Source organism: Centroberyx affinis, unplaced genomic scaffold (genome assembly GCF_046629955.1).
Source record: "Centroberyx affinis isolate AG114_WGS23_722 - 3 ecotype Tasmania unplaced genomic scaffold, CSIRO-AGI_Caff_v1 ptg001694l_1, whole genome shotgun sequence".
NCBI lineage: Eukaryota > Metazoa > Chordata > Actinopteri > Beryciformes > Berycidae > Centroberyx > Centroberyx affinis.
Genome location: NW_027280110.1, coordinates 54,812 through 72,806, shown reverse-complemented (window position 1 = coordinate 72,806; position 17,995 = coordinate 54,812). Strand labels below are relative to the sequence as shown.

Genomic DNA, 17,995 nt, shown 5'->3' with positions numbered 1-17,995 from the left:
GTTAACATTATACAGGGTTGCTGTTTCTTGACTTAATCCAAGAGGTTAGCCTAGGTGGTGTAGAAATACAGGAAATTTGTTTTAAATTACTATTTTTTTCTGACCCCCCCACCAATTATGTATCTACCCCCCACAGAAATGCAGGAAATGTGTTTTAAATTGCTATTTTTTTCTGAACCCCCCTCCGAAACAGGGTTCCCCCACCTGCCAAATCCCACTTTAACCCCTGAAGATAACTGAAGTTGTCCTTCAAGAAAAGTAAGATTTTTACACTGAACGTAAGACACTGTCAGGTGAACTGCTCCTTTTAGGTGGATACAAAAGTGTAATTTTCCATGTCACATTTCCAAGACATTATAAACATGCCGAGTGCATGACTCACCAAGTCTTACCAACCTATGACAACTATTTTAGGGATATTTAATGATGTAAAATTAGATTTTTTTTTCCAAAATGGATTTTTAAGATATGTACGATTTAGTAAATTCACTTAGATTCTTGAAGAGTTCAGAAATATAATCACGATCGCTTTAATACCCATTTTCAATAGATGTTGAATTGAAAATAATAAAGTTAGCTTATTATTCAGCAGAAAGTGTCTGTTGGTGGCATGATAGAGGTTTGAGAGACCGCTCCATGTTTTTATCCTCGTACAACACTAGACAAAACTGTCCAAGGTCTCAGGGATAAAATGTGAATTTTCCTCATCATCCATCATCAGGGACATTGACACAGCTGCTGTTTTGACGGCTCACTGTGTGACAAGCCCTCCCTCCGGGTTATTAGTCGCTGACTCACAGGGAGAAAATCAAACCATCTTGTTTGATTGCATATGGTTTCCGTTACAGCAAAATTAGTTTCTAATCAGCAATAATCGCTCTGTTATTGTGAATCATAATTTAAACACGCTTGGTGCCAAAGAGGGACACAGCCAGACACACGTGGTGGAAAAAAACCTGAAGATGAAAAAAGAAGATAGCAGTGTATTTGAGTTGGCTTTGAGTATTGAGTGAGGGGAATAATTTAGGTGGTAGGAAATATGAGAGGATAATGGTAAATTCCAGTGATGAGAGCAGCCAAATTTCTCAAGCATAGAAGCTGCATCTGCCTTTTTCCCTGTTATCAAGAGATTGAAGGGGACCTTAGGGGTAAGAAGAGCAGGAAATGAAGGATACAAGAGAGGAGAAGGGAGAGGAGAGGAGAGAAGAGAAGAAGAGAAGAGACGAGAGGGAGGAGAAGAGACGAGAGGGAAAAGAAGAGAAGAGAAGAGAAGAGAGGGAAGAGAAGAGAGAGAATGAAAGAGACATGAGGGAAGAGAAGAGAAGAGAGGGAGGAGAAGAGAAGAGCAGGAGAAGAGAAGAAAAGAGAGGAGAGGAGAAGAGAGGAGAGAAGAGAAGAGAGGAGAGGAGAGAAATAGAGCAGTGCAGGGCAACAGAATAGAATAAAATGAAGTTTTCCAAAGGCATTTACCAGAACAGACATCATCATTATCCATTGCTCATAATGAACCAAAGCCAACTTAACTCCATTTAAAGTTACTGGAACATTGAGCATCCTCGTGTTAAGGGTAAACCAGGACATGCTGAGTTTCAGTCCGCTGTTTTTCTTTGCCAGGCACTTATCATATTGTGTTGAAGAAGTTTCTGCATTTGAAATTCGGTTAACGGGAAAAAAAACTAATTATAATAATGTGATACTTTATTGTTTGCCGTAGGGAAATTCTCTGTTCAGCCCACAGATTAGAGGTCAGGATCAGCTACATAACAGAGTTTTCAGAAAGGCAGATGCTTGCGAACACAGGGGCTTGAACCCAGATCCTCTGGGAGAAAGATGGTTTCCCTATTCACTGCATAATCCTGCAGTCCACCTGAAAAAATAACTCAATAGCTTGTGGCTAGCAGTACTCATTGGTTTCAATGCGAGATGCTAACAATGCTATTACCCTTTTTAAGGGGTAGCTGAGGACAAATCTAGAAACTTTTAACTGCAATGTCAGAAGTGCCTAGTGAAGGAAATTGGCAGACTAAAATTGAAAAAATGACCATCATATATCTGTGGAGGGGGGGGGGTGATCGGATTGTTGATCAATACCAGTGACTCAACGAGTCTCAACGCAAAACATTCAAACTACGACAGATAAAAAGCCTCATTCTCGGGCCAAAAAGGTGAACGACAAAGCAGTTTTATTATTATTACAGCATTTTGCATTGTGATATATTATCGATCTGTTGGATCTCTGCTCTAATTAGCTAGCTGGCTCGTCTCTGCTGTGAAAATGTGACTTGTGACTTGTTTGTGTCAATTAAAGGCAGTAGTGTGACCAAGTCAACTTTGTTCGAGTCCCAAGTCAGTCTCAAGTCTTGAGGCATAAATCTCAATGTAGATTACCAAGTCAAGTCCAAGTCAAGTCCATGTCATCAATGTGAAGTCTCAAGTCTAAATGTAGAAGTATAAATTTAATATCTTGAGGAAAACTACATATCTAGGACTTTTCAAAGTAATATGATGTAAAAAACTATATTCAGTCATCTGGTGGAACAAATCTCATCTTCAATCTAAGTCCTTTACACAAACACAGACTTGGGTAGGAGGAGACGAGCTCCGCTGATGTTGTTGCCAGTTGCCAATAGAAGGTCGATACAGGTCATAGATTACTTAATGCCCCTTTAAAATGTCACAGTGTTCCTTTACGAAGCGAGCCTGCAGAGCTGATCCCGAAACAGGACAGATTAAAAGGAAACAAGCTGGAAAGTCCTGGTCCTCTGGGGCCCAATCAGGGACATGCTGTTTTAGATCCCATCCCAACAGAGGAAGTTTTTCGGTGTTTAGATTCCATCGTTCGAGAGAACATTAGCCTAATTGCAGCTTTCTCTGTCTCGCACCATTAGCATTAGACTCTAACTGCTGTTTATTTGGAGTGGAGTTGGGCTGCAATGTTCTGAGCAGCATCAGGCACACTCCGACAGACATTTGTGTGTGTGTGTGTGTGTGTGTGTGGGTTCTTTTTTTTCCCATGAATGAGCATTGTTAATCTCATGACACATGCAATCTGGATTACTGCTGGCTGCTTCCACTCTGGTTTCCTCCATTTACATTTTTACTTTCCACTCCCCCCCAATCTCTCTCTCTCTCTTCCCTCCTACTGTTTTTCCCTTTAGGTTATTTGATCTGTTTGACTGTCTGTCCGTCTGCCTGTCTGTCTCTCTATCTGTCTTTCTATCTGTTTCTATCCATTTCTCTGCATGTATACATCTCTCTCCCTTTCTGTCTCTCGTTATCTCTCTGTCTCTCTTCCATTGAAGAGAAGATCTGTGCAAAGTAGAACAGAGAACGGCTTAAAATATTTGGACATCTTGAGGTGCACTTGAATGTTCCTGACAGATTTTTTACAAGCTTCAAATGTGGAATCCTGCTTTACAGGATGAGATAAACCGAGCACATTGGGTTTTTACAAGTATTTAAGATGTACTCAACTAGTATTTTGCATATATGGGTCTTTCACTCAAGGATAGAGTTGGAGAAAATGGGAGAGAATGGATTACAGTTTAGGTAATAGTTTGGTGAGGCAGGGAATAGATAGATAGATAGATAGATAGATAGATAGATAGATAGATAGATAGATAGATAGATGGTGGTGGAAATGTAATTTATTGTACAAATCAAGTGACATAATTCAAAAATAATAATACAGACTGAGTGCTTTTTTTAATCTTGGAAACATATTTTTTCATTGTTTTTGGGAAATGGAAAAGGAAACTATCTTGCTAAACAAAGAAACTACTTTGGTAGAGTCCTATTTGATACTTTTTATACTGATATTTTTTAAAAGCAGATTTTCTACAATTTTACAAGCATCAAGTCCCAGGATCCCGACCACCCCCCGGCATTTTTGAGGAAATGCCCTTTGAACGATTATTTTTTGTGCTTTATTACACAGTGGAAAGAGACAGAAAACATGGGATAGAGGAAGATTGACGAGTGACAAAGGCTCAAGACTAGATTCAAAGTTTCCCTTTTTGAGAATTGCGCCCCTGACCCTTTCAGAGTCTGTACACGTCACTGTTTCTGTATGTGTGTGTGTGTGTGTGTGTGTGTGTGTGTGTGTAGGTGTGTGTGTGTGTGTGTGTGTAGCATTGTCAAAAAAAGAAACATGGCAGGTGTAGGGTCATTATGCTGTACAGCCTTTACTTACTTTTCATTGGAGGTCATGCATTATGACTCTTTAGTAGGAGGCAACAGAAAGTGCAGCTGCAATAGTGTTTGCAGCTGCTGTGAACGCTGACTCCATCACTATATGGATGGGAGCGGATAGTGAAGCTGAGTAGATTGCTTCAGAGTGAGTCATGACGTTTCTACACAGCGGGCGGTACTTTCTCACAAACTCAAACTCGCTGTATGGATTGCATTTCCACCCAGCTGAGATCCTAACCCGGACCACCTGCGGACTCAGAGACCCATCTGATCACATTCCAATCGCAATGCATGCGGTGTGCATTTGCACCTTGCATGAACTTGTTTTTCCTTATCCACATAAGATATAGATCAGATAAAGATCGCATTTTATTACCAGGTGTAGATGAGGCCTTCAGGTCACGTCGGTGCTGTTCAGCTCGGCTCAGCTCAGTTTATTTAGATTCACCTCAGTTCGCTGAACTCAGTCCAGCTCAGCTCAGTAGTAATTCCGTTTTTTTTTTCGGTGGATTATATTTGGGGGAGGTTTTTCTTTGGAAGTCCTTCTGGAATGTTACGAGTCCTAGAAGAGACCTGGAACACATCAAGACTGAACAAATTCCAAATCAGCTGCAAGCCAAGAGATGAAATAAAAGCGCCTGGGGTTTATGAAGGACTGACTGGGCTAGATAACACCAGATCATTCTGAAAAATATTGCAGAGAGATACTCCTCCATATGTTCTTGCGTGTGTGTGTGTGTGTGTGTGTGTGTGTATGTGTGTGCATGTGTGTGTGAGTGTGTGTGCACCCTCCCTGCTTAAAAATGTTATCCTACATCTGCTGACAGTCAAATATGAATATTGAGAAACACACACTCAAACTCGTTGGCAGCTGTCGACTTTGTGTGCAAACACACGTCAACTTTGTGCAAACACACACTGTGCTAAAACTCACATGTAGACTGCAGGTCAGATAGAATAATAGCGACTTGTTTGTTGTCTATCTGTTTATCTATATTATTATTGTTGTTGTTGTTATTGCTATTGTGTAATTATTTATTTATCTATTTATTCATTCATAGGTATTCATTCATTTATTCTTTTATTTATTTTAGTAATTACAATTTATTTTAAAAAAAATGTCAGTCCTCAGGGGAAATGCAAACCATTTTACTAAAAAATGTTCTGCAGCATCAAGCCAACTCTTTAGTTCTAGTCTATTCTGTTTGTTTGTTTGTTTGTTTTTGGTTTTTGTTTTTTCCCCTAAGTTCCCTATTTGGTTCAGTTCCTATTCTATTATGTTTGTTTGTTTGTTTGTTTTTGTTTTTATTGTTTTTTCCCCTAAGTTCCCTATTTGGTTCAGTTCCTATTCTTTTATGTTTTCCTTTGCTCCATTCTATTTTATGTTTCTCTCTATACTATTCTATTCTATTCTATTCTATTCTGGGAATTTCCGCACTCGGGTCAGCTGTGTCCAACATAACCTAGATGTGAGAGGAATGTGGAGTCTAGCAGTCGGTTTTTAGAAACGGCCTTAATATGGTGTATAAATTACATAACGTCAACATAAGCCCAGCACAGCGCCATAAAATACCTCAAAATAGGACATGTCCTGGGACTGAACACACACACATGCTGCCTTCACGCTGAATTTCCCGTTCGAGTCGGTGCATGGTTTGGTTGGTTTCCTGTTGACCTAGCGTCCCTGTCAGCAGTGTTATGACAGTCCTGCATCCCCACAACACACATCTATACACTCTTTTATACACTTTATACATAAGTGTTAGTTAGCGATCAGAGTTGTTCATTCAAAGATGCATAACATGATTTATTTGTGTAATCAGTTAATTATTTAATTGCTTGATTAATTCATTCAGTCAGTCATTATTTTAGAATTCTCACTTTATTATTATTCACATTTCTATTCTTCTGTTTTTCTCACACTTTGCCAAAGCTATATAAATCACAGAAGGAACTAAGGATTAAAATGGCAGTGGCTATATTTGAAGCAGGTGTCCAGGCGTCTGTTCTCTCAGTCTGATGTTTCCCCACTGTGCCTGTGCCTCAGCTCTGTATTCTCACAACTATTTATTTTACCACTTTTTAACATCCGGCGATATTTCATCCTAAGTTTCTGTGGCCTTGCCTTCCCTCTGCCTTATTGCTCATGTCTATTTAACCAGTTTTACTCCCTATAGGTTCCTTCCATCTTTGATATCTTTGCACAACATTTGCCGACTTAAGACCTCAGCCCTATATTCCTATATTCCTTCAGTCTAGTGTGAGCTCATCCTTGTGTTCACGTTACTTTTTTGACCAATTTTACACCCTGTGTATCTTTAACTACACTGAGTATCATTGAGATGAAAAATCTCAATGATGAAAAACCTTGTCAAGAGAAGCAATCCTCTTGTTTCCTACTTGTTCTTGTTCCTGCAGTATGATTTTTTTTTTGCCTTTGCCCTATTGGTACATAATTTTTTAAAACCACTTTTAGACCTTCCATTCAAACACCCCATAAAGTATTTTCAGTCAGCCCAATTTTCAGCGGTTTTAGCCCCTATGTACCCTTGGCCCCATGTTCCCTTTTGCGCTATAATCTCTTAACACACTGATATTTTTGCTAAATTTAGACCCTATGCTCCCCAAATCCTGTAGTTCCCTATAGTAAGGTCCCTCAGCCCTGTGTGGGTTTTTTTACAAGACCAGACATGTTATATGTATGCACATACTGCTCTAGAGAGATAGATAGCAGAACAGATCAACAGTGAGTCTCTCTGCTATGCGCTAATGGCCCGTCTGTTTATGTGTCAACTGACATGCTGGGAGCAGTTGAATGAAAGGGATTTCAAATAGGGCTCTCTGCTCTTACACACACACACACACACACACACACACACAAACACACACATTCACTCTCTTTGTCACGCAGTATTTCTTTCCTTTTTTTTTCTCTTGGTCACATTCTCACTCACACACATATTAGCAACCAAAACCTCTCTCTCCCTCTCCACCACTATTTGTCCCTCTGCCTCTCCCCTGCCTCTGTTTGTGCTCTCTCTCTCTCTCTCTCTCTCTCTCCCTCTATTTAGTCTCTCTCTATCTAGTAAACTATTTACTGGAGACTAGGTTAAGTTTATGAAAAGTTTCTGTTTCAGAAGCCACGCAAATCCAAACAAGCTAGCTCTCCTTCTGGTGAATGGATGGTGTGTTTGTCTTGTCTGCTCTTTGCAGGTCACAGCAGGTAATTCTGTCACTGCACACGTTTAATCTGCATATAACATTCGACGTGAATAAGGAAAGATTGTTTTTTGAAGTTTTAGTCTACTTGAGCATTATTTCAAATAAGTTATTTTGAAAGTGATTATGATGTATGAGGTATGAGGAGCATATTTGAAATATAATCCTGTTTATATCAAGACTGCCAGAGCATAATTACTGATCTAGAATCAGTTTTGACTTTCAGATTATTTTTGAATGAGTTAAGCAAGACCATACATTGTATAGCTTCTTCAGTTTAGTTCATTTATTTGCACATATAAAACCAATAAAACAAAATTAAAAAAAGGGAATTTTAAAAACATCCCATCTTAAAAGAAGCAAGTAGGGAAATGCTTCATTCAGTGCTGAGACGCCCTAGGAAGACAGTAGGAGCTTACTCTCTTAATTGTCTGTTTGAAGTGTCAAACGCTCACAGAGTGTATTACTTTTTTTATTAAAAGATGATTGATTGATTTTTATTAAAAGATGAAACATGATTGATGTTGAACGCAGCATAAGGCCAGGGAAACTCGGCCGATGTGTGAAAAAGTGGAAAAGTTGTCCACGGCTGAACTTTTCATGGACATCGGCTGACAACAGCCAATCAGATATCTGTGTTTCCTTGTTTCTCTATGAATGCGATTTTGTTTTGTGAACAGTAGTTCTTCCTGGAAAATCTAAAATGGAAGAGATTGTTACAGCCAGTCAAAGCTTCCCAGTTTTCCAAAACTTTTATTTGAAAGACCACAGGAATAAACGTCTCAAACACGATGCTTGGAGAATGGTTGCATCTATCACTGGGGTTGATGGTAAGAGCTGAAGGCATTTTTGTTTAATTTTTTTCTGATTATTTCTCGATTAATGCTGTCTAGCTATGTTAAGTCATTGAAACAGTGTAACATTATAAAAGGCAAAGCAGCAAAAAATACATGATTTGCATAAAGAATGCTCTGTTAAGCGTTCTGATGTTACAACAAAAAGGTAAATCACAACACTTCATCACAAAATAACTCCTGGAATACATTAAACATCATAGATTGTTGATATATGACAGTTAGAGCATCTGAGGACGAAATTTTCCTTTAAATAGCCCTAAATAAACCCTGAAATAATGGCACTTGAACCAGGTTAACCTGATACATTCATGTGCTGATGGGAAGGTCGGACATTCGGGACTTCCAAGTCAGCTGCTAAACAGCGTTGCATTCATGTGCTATTTTGTCGAAAAATCAAAGCCGGAAGACATACAATAAACAAACATGGACTTCCCGCAGCTTAACAAGCTAATTTAGCAAACTTCATTCAAACAAATCTTGTTAACAACAAGGTGTAAATATGACAAAGTTCACAAATATTGCTGTAAATCTGGTAAAAGGTGACTTTAAAAAATTCACACCACTTTTTTAAACGTTGTTTGGAGCTAAATGTGGCGAAATCTTGCTGTTAATTTCAGCGTGCGCCACTTTACAATCGGCCCCATACATTGTGTCATAATTTAGGAATATTTATGGAAATATTTCCGACTTCTGAGTTTCCGACTTAATCATCCAACTTTGGAGAGCATTCATGTGAAATTTCCAAGTAGGAAAGTCGTTTTTCCGATATATCCAATAGCACATAAACACACAAATTATCTTTCTAACCACTAGGCCAGCCTGTAAATAGCCAACCATTCCACAACCACCACTCCACGCCACCCCCCACTCCTCACTATTCAGTTATTCAGGCAGTCAGTTAACAGTCACTATCAGTCTTACTGGGAAATGACCATCTGCTTATCTTGTTTTTGATAATGTTTTTGCTGTGGAGTGTGTCTGCAGAGTCTCAATGCAATCCAATTTTCAATGCATGTGTATTAGTGTGTGTGTATATTCCCGTGACTCTCTAATTTAAAGGTCCCATATTCTACACTTTCTAGTGTTTTATTTTATGTCTTGAGGTCCATTAAAAGCTGTTTGTGCGGTGTCATGTACCAAAAAAACTCTGTCGCTGTTTCTGTTGCTGTGTCTTTAAGGCTCATTAATATTAACGACCCTCTGTTCTGATTGGTTTCAAGAGTGAAACATGAGACACCACAGCGCCGGCAGCTACAGGTAGGGAAAACTCTCCGGTAAATAAATAATGACAACCACTCAACTGCTTTGATAAAAATCACTTTGTTAGTCTATTATTTCTTACAAAAAATGATAATGAGCGAACCTTTGTGACGCCACAAAGTTACAGAAGTACAAACGGCTCGTTTAGAGGCTCGGTTTTCTAATATGGGTTGTGTGGATTTAGCTGGCGACCGTGCGTTTTGATACTTTTAGATAGCACATGCAACTCCTTTATAATCAAAGAAGTTGACAGAAAGACATGGATTTGAACTGTATTGAGTCATAGGTTTGTTTACATTTTTATTGTTTGGAATCAACTTGACCTGCATTTTAAGTTAACTGAAAGTTAAATAAAACATATAGGCCTACATATAAAATGTATAACTTTTAAAAATTCTGAGTTCAGGCTGCAAAATAACCTCAGATAAAATAATGCTGAGGTCATCATACAATGTTAGCCTTATCAGAGTCCTTGATGTTGTGCTCCTGCAACACATGTTACATTCTCATACTGATGTCTACAAAAAGGGCTCCGAGCCTCATAGACAAAATCATTTCTGAATACGTTTGCTTTCAGAATGAAGGCTGCTGTAGTTCTACTGCTGTTGCTGTTCTGCCTCGGTGGAGAGAGCAGGACGAGAGAGGTTCAGACTGAGGATAAAGCCACAGAGACAACATATCAGACCACCTCCACCTCCGTCAACACCCCTCCTGACATCTGGGATGAGCTGAAGGCGCTGAGAGACGTGGTGCACAATCTGGGAGCCATCGTGACGGAGCAGAGAGTGGAGCTGAGGAACATGGAGGAGAAGATGGATGAACAGAAAGCGGAGTTGAAGATCACCCAGAAGCAAGTCCAAGAGTTGGAGCTCGTAAACGCAGTGCAAACAACCGAACTCTCTGCCGCAGGTGCAAGACTGAGCGCCAGCGAAACCCAGGTGGAGGAACTGGAGAGCAGAATGATGGCTAGCGAGAAGGAGGTGGTCGCTCTCGGGGAGGAGCTCACAGTCACAAAAACTGAACTGCAGCTTCAGAAGAGCAAAGTAGAGGCACAAGAAGCTCAACTGTCCACCCAAACGGCCAAACTATCTGCCTTGGAAGCCAGAGTGAGACCAAAGGTGGCCTTCTCTGCTGCTTTGCCTGAAGGATATCTGGGGCCTTTCAATTCTGACACTACACTGGTCTACAGTATTGTCCTCTCTAATGCTGGCGAGGCCTACAACCCAACTACAGGTACTGCCCATCACATCAGAGTGTACAGTTATGTCATCTCATGGTTGATTGGAAACACAATTAAACTGGTAACCTCCTTGTTTCTCCACACAGGAATCTTCACAGCACCAGTCAGTGGAGTCTACTACTTTAGATTCACTGCCTTTGAACACCGTACTTCCAACTGGGTGGCTGTGGAGTTGCAACACAACAGCAGGAGGCTGATGTATGCCTCCGATGTTAATGACGGGCTGGGATATGTTCATGTGTCTAACGGGATGGTTTTACAGCTGCAGAAAGGGGATGTGGTCTACATGCGTCTCATCTCACCTGGTGGAATCTATGAGACTACTAAGAGCCGTAACACCTTCAGCGGCTTCCTCCTCTTCCCAATGTGAAGGCAGCGCTCTCTGAATCATCACAAAATAAAGTGTTTTAATTTGCATGTGAAGTCTGTGTATGGTTCTCTCATTCAGATGCATTTTTTCCACAACAGTAATCAATAAGATTTCACTAAACTTAAGTCATTTCAAATTTCAGGAACTAAAGCCGTGACTTATCTTACTTAATAATAATATCAACAATAAGATAATAAGATGGTGGTATTCATCAGCCGTGGTTTGGTTTAAACAAGGGGAACTCCATGGTTTCTCCTGTTCACAAAGCCATGAAAAGATCACCTTAGTGCCACAAAGAGTTAACATTCAAAAGATCTTTTGTGCCAGTGTAATTGTAGCCTTTCTTATCAGTTGTGGTTAGGTGACTTGTTCACACTTTGGCATAGGGAATGAATACTGTTGGGTACCTGACTGATAGTATTCGCTGAAAGCTGTTTCCGTGTTTTTCTCTGCATGGCCTGGCTAGAAATCCTATTTTAAGTGGATTTTGTTAGTTTTGTGTGATAATTGTATCTCATCTGGCACAATAGTGTCAATCATATTGTCCCAATAATACAAACCCCACCCATATTTGATTGTAGCCAGGCTAAGGTAAACAATCAAACTGTTTGAAAGTGTATATACTATATCAAGCAATAACTGAAATGAATGCTATGTGATTATCCCAGTTCCCCTTGCAGGATTTTCAAATTGACATAGTGACAGGATTTTCAACATTGGAACACCTTAACATATTGTTGTAAAAACACTGGTTACGAAGTATTAAAATGTGAGTAGGTGAGGGAGACGGGGACGGGTGGGGAGTTTTTAAAGACGGAAGCACTTCTTCACATCATTGAGTCACTGGTATTGATCAACAACCCAGATATATTATGGTCATTTTGTGCTATGGGTCAGTAAAAATGTATTGATTGCACCTTAAAAGGATCAGTACAGTAATGTAATGTAACAGTTAATGTAACAGTTTCTACTGCAGTGGTACAGGTGACACGGGTGAAAATATGCCACTTGTATACACAAACCGATTCAGTACAATCCTGTACCACAAACCTGTACTATAATAAGAATTTATAGTAGCATTAATTATGGTATGGTCAATGTATCACTGTCACTTGGTATAAGTACTGTAAAAAAGATGAGACCATGGTCGAGACAATTGGTATCCTCTATCTCACACTAGTGGTATTGCTAGTACAAAAAACATGGTGGAAAGTAGTATTTACTATTACTACTGCTGTTTGTATCATCATTTCTTTCTCCTGTATTAGAAGAAACCTACTGCTCAGTCAAAAAGTTGAGCTGGTTGCTACATCTTTTTCCTACTTTTTTGCTGGCAGGTGGACAGGAATATTCTGTTAACTGGTTTATTCATGGCAGGGATCTATAGGAAATGTTACCTGCCGCACATTTAACTAAACTTACCCAAACCATTAAATGTTGTGATGTGTGGTGCAAATAGACACAAGGAAGACAGCTCTTCTAAACCTGTGCAAAGCATCTGTAGCATCTGTTGTAAATTTAGTTCCTTTGCTGATGGGCCCTTTGGCGAAGGGAATGAGCGCAGTCACGGACCTTTGCACCTCCAGTCCGCCTCTCACCTCAAGGCCGTCCTGCCACCACCGTTTAGCGTGATGGCTGTAAACTCACGAAAGGAAGGTGGTGTGAACATGACAGCGGTTACAGCTACGCCCGGGGCAGTCGGCCTCACCCTCCACCCCACCTCAATCACCTGGGAGAAATTAGCTTCTTGCACCTGCCTGCCTCTCTGTCTGTATGCTCCTTCTCTGCACTGCCTTCCCATCTGTCTGTCTGCCTTTCTGTCTTAACCAGAGTATGGCCAATAGCTGGGTTACTGTGTGCCTGTAAACGTAGCCACTGCCTATAGCATCACATTATTACTAGCAATTACCTTCCAGCATCTGCACACCTGTCTTTGTGTCTGCATGCAGTGTCACTACATGCCCTGCTGTCTGTCTGTCTCTTCGTTACTCTGCCAGTCATTGCCTGAACACCATCATTATAACCTGCAATTACCTTCCAACACCTAAACACCTGCCTACCTGTCTGTCTGCATGTCTGTTTGCCAGCTGACCTGTCTGTATATAAATTCCCAAGATGCCTTTATGTCTCTCTGTCTGTGTGTCACAGATTGGTGTTTTTTATGGGCTGAGCAGGTTCCTTGAAACCAGGGCTCTTTAAACACATTTAAAACCTATTCAATATGTGTATGACTTAATCAAACCCATAAGAGTTTGATTTCAAAACAAATCCATGTTGAGAACAAACTGATACCTGAAATTTTCATCTTGAAATAGTTTGTTGGTAAAGATTTCAAGATAGCTAAGAACTACAAAAAAAATTCCCTACTGAGTTTTAGTTTCATGCCAGCTGTCATTCTGGAAGAAACAGACTTTTTAAATGGCAGATATCGCAATTTGGAAAGAAACTTTGGATTTCCAAAAATGCAGCAACATCAACCTGAAACTATAGGCATTATTTCACAGAATCATTTCTCTGAACAGTGTTTGTGACATGCAAACTTGTGCTGTGAATCCAACACAAATTTAATTATTTTAGACAATAATGCTAATGCTAATGCTTGGGGTAAGCTCAGCTGCACCTCAGACCTAGTCACATCTGTACCCATAATCACAGAAAAAGGACACCTTCATGGGTACGCTATTATTTGTATACTGTTACATACAGTAATAAAACAAATTGTAAACATGAATAAGTACAAATTCTTCTACACTCTATTTCATTCATATACTGATGCACCCTAAACACTCCATGCTTTAATGTCATAAAATTAAAATCTCACACTCTCTTCAAGCTTTATTTGAATTGTCCATGTCATCCAAAACAGTCCCAATGTGTGTGTGAATGTTTGATAGACAAACATTCACACACACGCACATGCACATGCACGCACACATACACAGTCACACAATCACACATTATATCCAACATTACCTGAAGTTCATCATTTAATATCTCTAAAACGTGGAGTAACCTGTCCGTAAAGGTGTATTATTTTGTCCACCAATGACATATTACTACAAGTTACTTACTGTCCTCTAAAAAGTACCATCATTTGTTTTAATGTTGTGCTGCCAATCATTTTGTAAGAGCAGGTGTCACTTTTTTTTATTTTGGAACTAAATCCCCAGTTTCACTCGCTACATCACATACACAGATATTTTATTTTGTGAAGCAAGTCGTCTACATTCATTCCCTCACCCCTAACCCTAACTTTAACCCTTTTTGTTTTTGCTCTAACCTAATCCTAATATTAATCCTAATTCTAATCTTAACACTAAATTGGAACCTTAAAGTAGCCCCTTGAAGAAGTGAGGACCAGCCAAAATGACCTCACTTTGCAAAAATGCCCTCAATCCGAATGTTTAAAACTCAGACTGATTCTCACAAGATTAACAAAACAAGTACACACACACACACACACACACACACACACACACACGGCATACGCAGCACACACACAGTGGTGACAGGTGTGGGCCCGGAGCCTGTGAGAGCCAGTCCAGGTCACGATGCCCCCAGACTGAGGAAATCCATCTTTTATTGGAACTGTCCTTTTCTCAGAACTGTTGTTATCCCAACTTAAAGGACAAAACAGAGAGAAAGTCCAACAAGTGAACTGAACTTGTTGCCGGGACACAAACGATGGTAACTAACTGCTCTGTTTGGAGCACTGCTGCCGTATCAGAGCTACCATCCAGGACCCATAGCATTGTAACATCCAACCTGAGGAGCTTAAGATGGAAAATTAGTCTTAGTCACTCCTTAAAACACTATGGTTTCACCTATTTTTTCTTAATCATTATTTCTTGCTTTATTCTTTTGAAACTCTGTTTTTAATTCATGCCTGATAATTTTTTAATTATCTTATTTGCTTACTCATAACTGTTTCATTTCTTTGTTAAGCACTTTGTCAGACTGTTTGGAAGAGTGCTATTTAAAAATATACATTACTATTTTTTTTTTTTTTAATTAGTATCAATTTTAAATATGTTGCAAATCTGCACTAGAGCATATGAAGCGTTAATTTCCAAGACACTATATATCCTCTTTTGGAGTCAAATCATTATGTGAAGTTCATCATTCAATAATCAAAATATAGAGGATTATTTTTGTAAAAGTGTTTTTCACTTTTTCAAACAAGGACTTAAGTTACCCTACTGTCCCTTAAAAAGAGCGGTAATATCTGGCATTGACAATCATTTTATAAAAGTAAGCATCACTTTTTTCAGTGACAGTGAATGTCTCATTTTGTTACAAAGTCTTCAAACTATGAAGCGTCCAGCGATAGGCTTTCTGACGTGTTCAGTGCAATTTGCAATTCAAAGGTATGATGTGTAGCGTTTTGAGACTTTAGTATAATTACCGTAAACAAACAAGACCATCACCATCACAGTGAAGATCGGCAGCCTCTATACTGCATTTTACATTGTGAGACACCTGATCGGATTTGATAGGAAATCTGCTGGATTGCTTTACGGCACAAAACAGGAAGAGCAAACGGAGCTAAAGCTTTCAGCGTTTCTGCCGACGGCAGATGGCGGAACAAGCGAAAGACCGATGGAAAAATCCCTCCCAACATGTTTATCCTCTTCAGTAAAGCGAAAGAGAAAATCTTTGATTGAATAAGTAAAGGTCCTCTCTGCCTCTCAGGAAACAACTGGGTCGAAGCAGTTTAAGCCCTGATGAGTACAATCAACTTGAGAAGTGGACAGGCTTTATTGCGTGTTTTGGTTACAGACTGCAGCCCATATTTAAATATCCAGACACCCAGTCTGGCCACCAACCCACATCACTCACAACATTCTCTCTCTCTCTCTCTCTCTCTCTCTCTCTCTCTCTCTCTCTGTTTCCCTGTCTCCCTCTTTCTCTCTCTCTTCCCACACATGTACCACATATCATCCCAATCTAGAATAACACCCCCTCCTCGCCCCACCACCATGTTTGACTTTGGAGTAAACTTTACACTTTCCCTATGAATTAGGGCTGCAGTTACTCTGTTGCCAAGTCCACTAAAAGCCATTAGACACAGTGCAGGTTAGGTCACAGAGACAAATGGAGTTTACAATCTAGCAAGCAGTCCAGGTTTGTGTAACTGGTAAATGTAAGATTGGCTGGAATTGAGTCAAGAGGAGAGAATTTGCGAGGAGTCTGACTCGCTGACGACTCCCTTCACAAAACAAGCTGTCTTTGTACTTGAAGAAGTAAAGGAAAAAATCAATCTGTTCTGCTAAGAGTCAGAATATGAAGTGTTTGGTGTCCAAAATGACATATTGACTATTTGAAACACAATGTGACGCCTAGAAAATGATTTATACTACTAAATGAAAGCAAATTTTGGTATTTTGTGGTATTGTGTGTAAAGCTTTTACAGAGTGGATCTTTATTTTAGAGCTATTGAATAAACATCAATCAACATCAATTTTAACTGATTAAGGCATCATTTTAATGCAGATTCCTTTCAGCTGAAATTTTTTTTTTACTCTCATTTTCTGCCTTGATTTTCTTCTTTCTTTCGTCATCAGTGAAGCTCATGTGAATCTAATGGATCGAGACAACAGATGTCCACCTGATTATCGGTAATTTGAGCTGAAGACCAAAACTGGTAAAGAAACAGAGAGTAGCCGACAGATCATCGATGTCTTTTATCCTGAGATCAGAAAGAATCACTCTGGATGGATTTACGCAACATCGATGTCCTGCAGGAGTCATGTACATCCAAATCTGTCATAGTTCAGTGTAAATGATAGCTGGCATCATCTCCTACAAGTAAAAAAATGTTTCATGACCGCAGGATCAAGGGAGCGGGAGGGTTTTCTTTTCTTGATGTTTGAAACCAGCTGCTGAATCCAACAGAGTCTGTTACATATCTTACCCTAAGGTGACATTAAGGTAGCTTCACAGTTGATTTGTTCACCTTTCAGGCTACACACACTCACACACACACACACACACACACACACACACACACACACACACACAGACACCCACACACACACACTTGTAACCAAACACATCTGCACACTGGAGGCATTATATGAACGTGGTCTCACTCACACAGGTACACACACACACACACACAAGCACACAGATACACACAAGCACAGAGGCACAGATGGACATGCAGGCAATTGCGTGCACACACACACACACACACACACACACACACACACACACACACACACACACAGGCCCATGGTGCAGACAGACATTTCATGGCCGCTGGTTTGAGTGATGACAAGAGCTGATTGCCTCAGTGTTCAGGGCAGGGAGGTGAACACAAACACAAACACACACACAAACATAAATACACACACACACACACATATACACACAGCATGAGAGAGAGTGCACAAACAGTTACACTCACTGAAAGAGAGCAGAGTAAGCAAACACAGAGCACACACACACACACACACACACACACACACACAAATCCCTGATGATGCAAGATGGTGATGAAGGCTGTTTAATCCTGTGGTCAGTGCGTCCCAGGTGGGAGGGGTCAGACCCTCTTCTCAGGGCTATCTCTTACAGGCCAAAGGTTCAGCCTGATGGCGTCCCCAGACACAATGGCTGCATTTATTCATCGGCAGAATAGAATAGAATAGAATAGAATAGAGTAGAATAGAACCTTATTAACCATGACATTTAGAGACACTGACTTTCCACATGACATGACAGAATTGAACTGAATCAAAACTGAAATAAACTGAACTGAACTCAACTGAATTTAATCGGATTGGATTGAATTTGATTGGACTGAAACACAGATGTTGTCCTAATACACCTGTTTTGTTTAAAATATGATGGGTGCAC

General features: G+C 39.9%; 1 protein-coding gene across 1 annotated transcript; it reads left to right on the top strand.

Moving 5' to 3' along the window:
* The first annotated feature begins 10,105 nt into the window (after nucleotides 1–10,105).
* On the top strand, nucleotides 10,106–11,137 carry LOC139651637 (uncharacterized). The gene is made up of 2 exons (XM_071528640.1): nucleotides 10,106–10,760; nucleotides 10,854–11,137. The coding sequence occupies exons 1-2, from the start codon at nucleotides 10,106–10,108 to the stop codon at nucleotides 11,135–11,137; spliced, it is 939 nt and encodes a 312-aa protein (XP_071384741.1).
* Nucleotides 11,138–17,995: the final 6,858 nt, after the last annotated feature.

Bases quoted from the DNA above. Each gene is read 5' to 3' on its own strand.
- LOC139651637 (XM_071528640.1), top strand. From the start codon at position 10,106: ATGAAGGCTGCTGTAGTTCTACTGCTGTTGCTGTTCTGCCTCGGTGGA. The intron at 10,761-10,853 runs GTACTGCCCATC...TTCTCCACACAG, and splicing joins GGCCTACAACCCAACTACAG to GAATCTTCACAGCACCAGTC.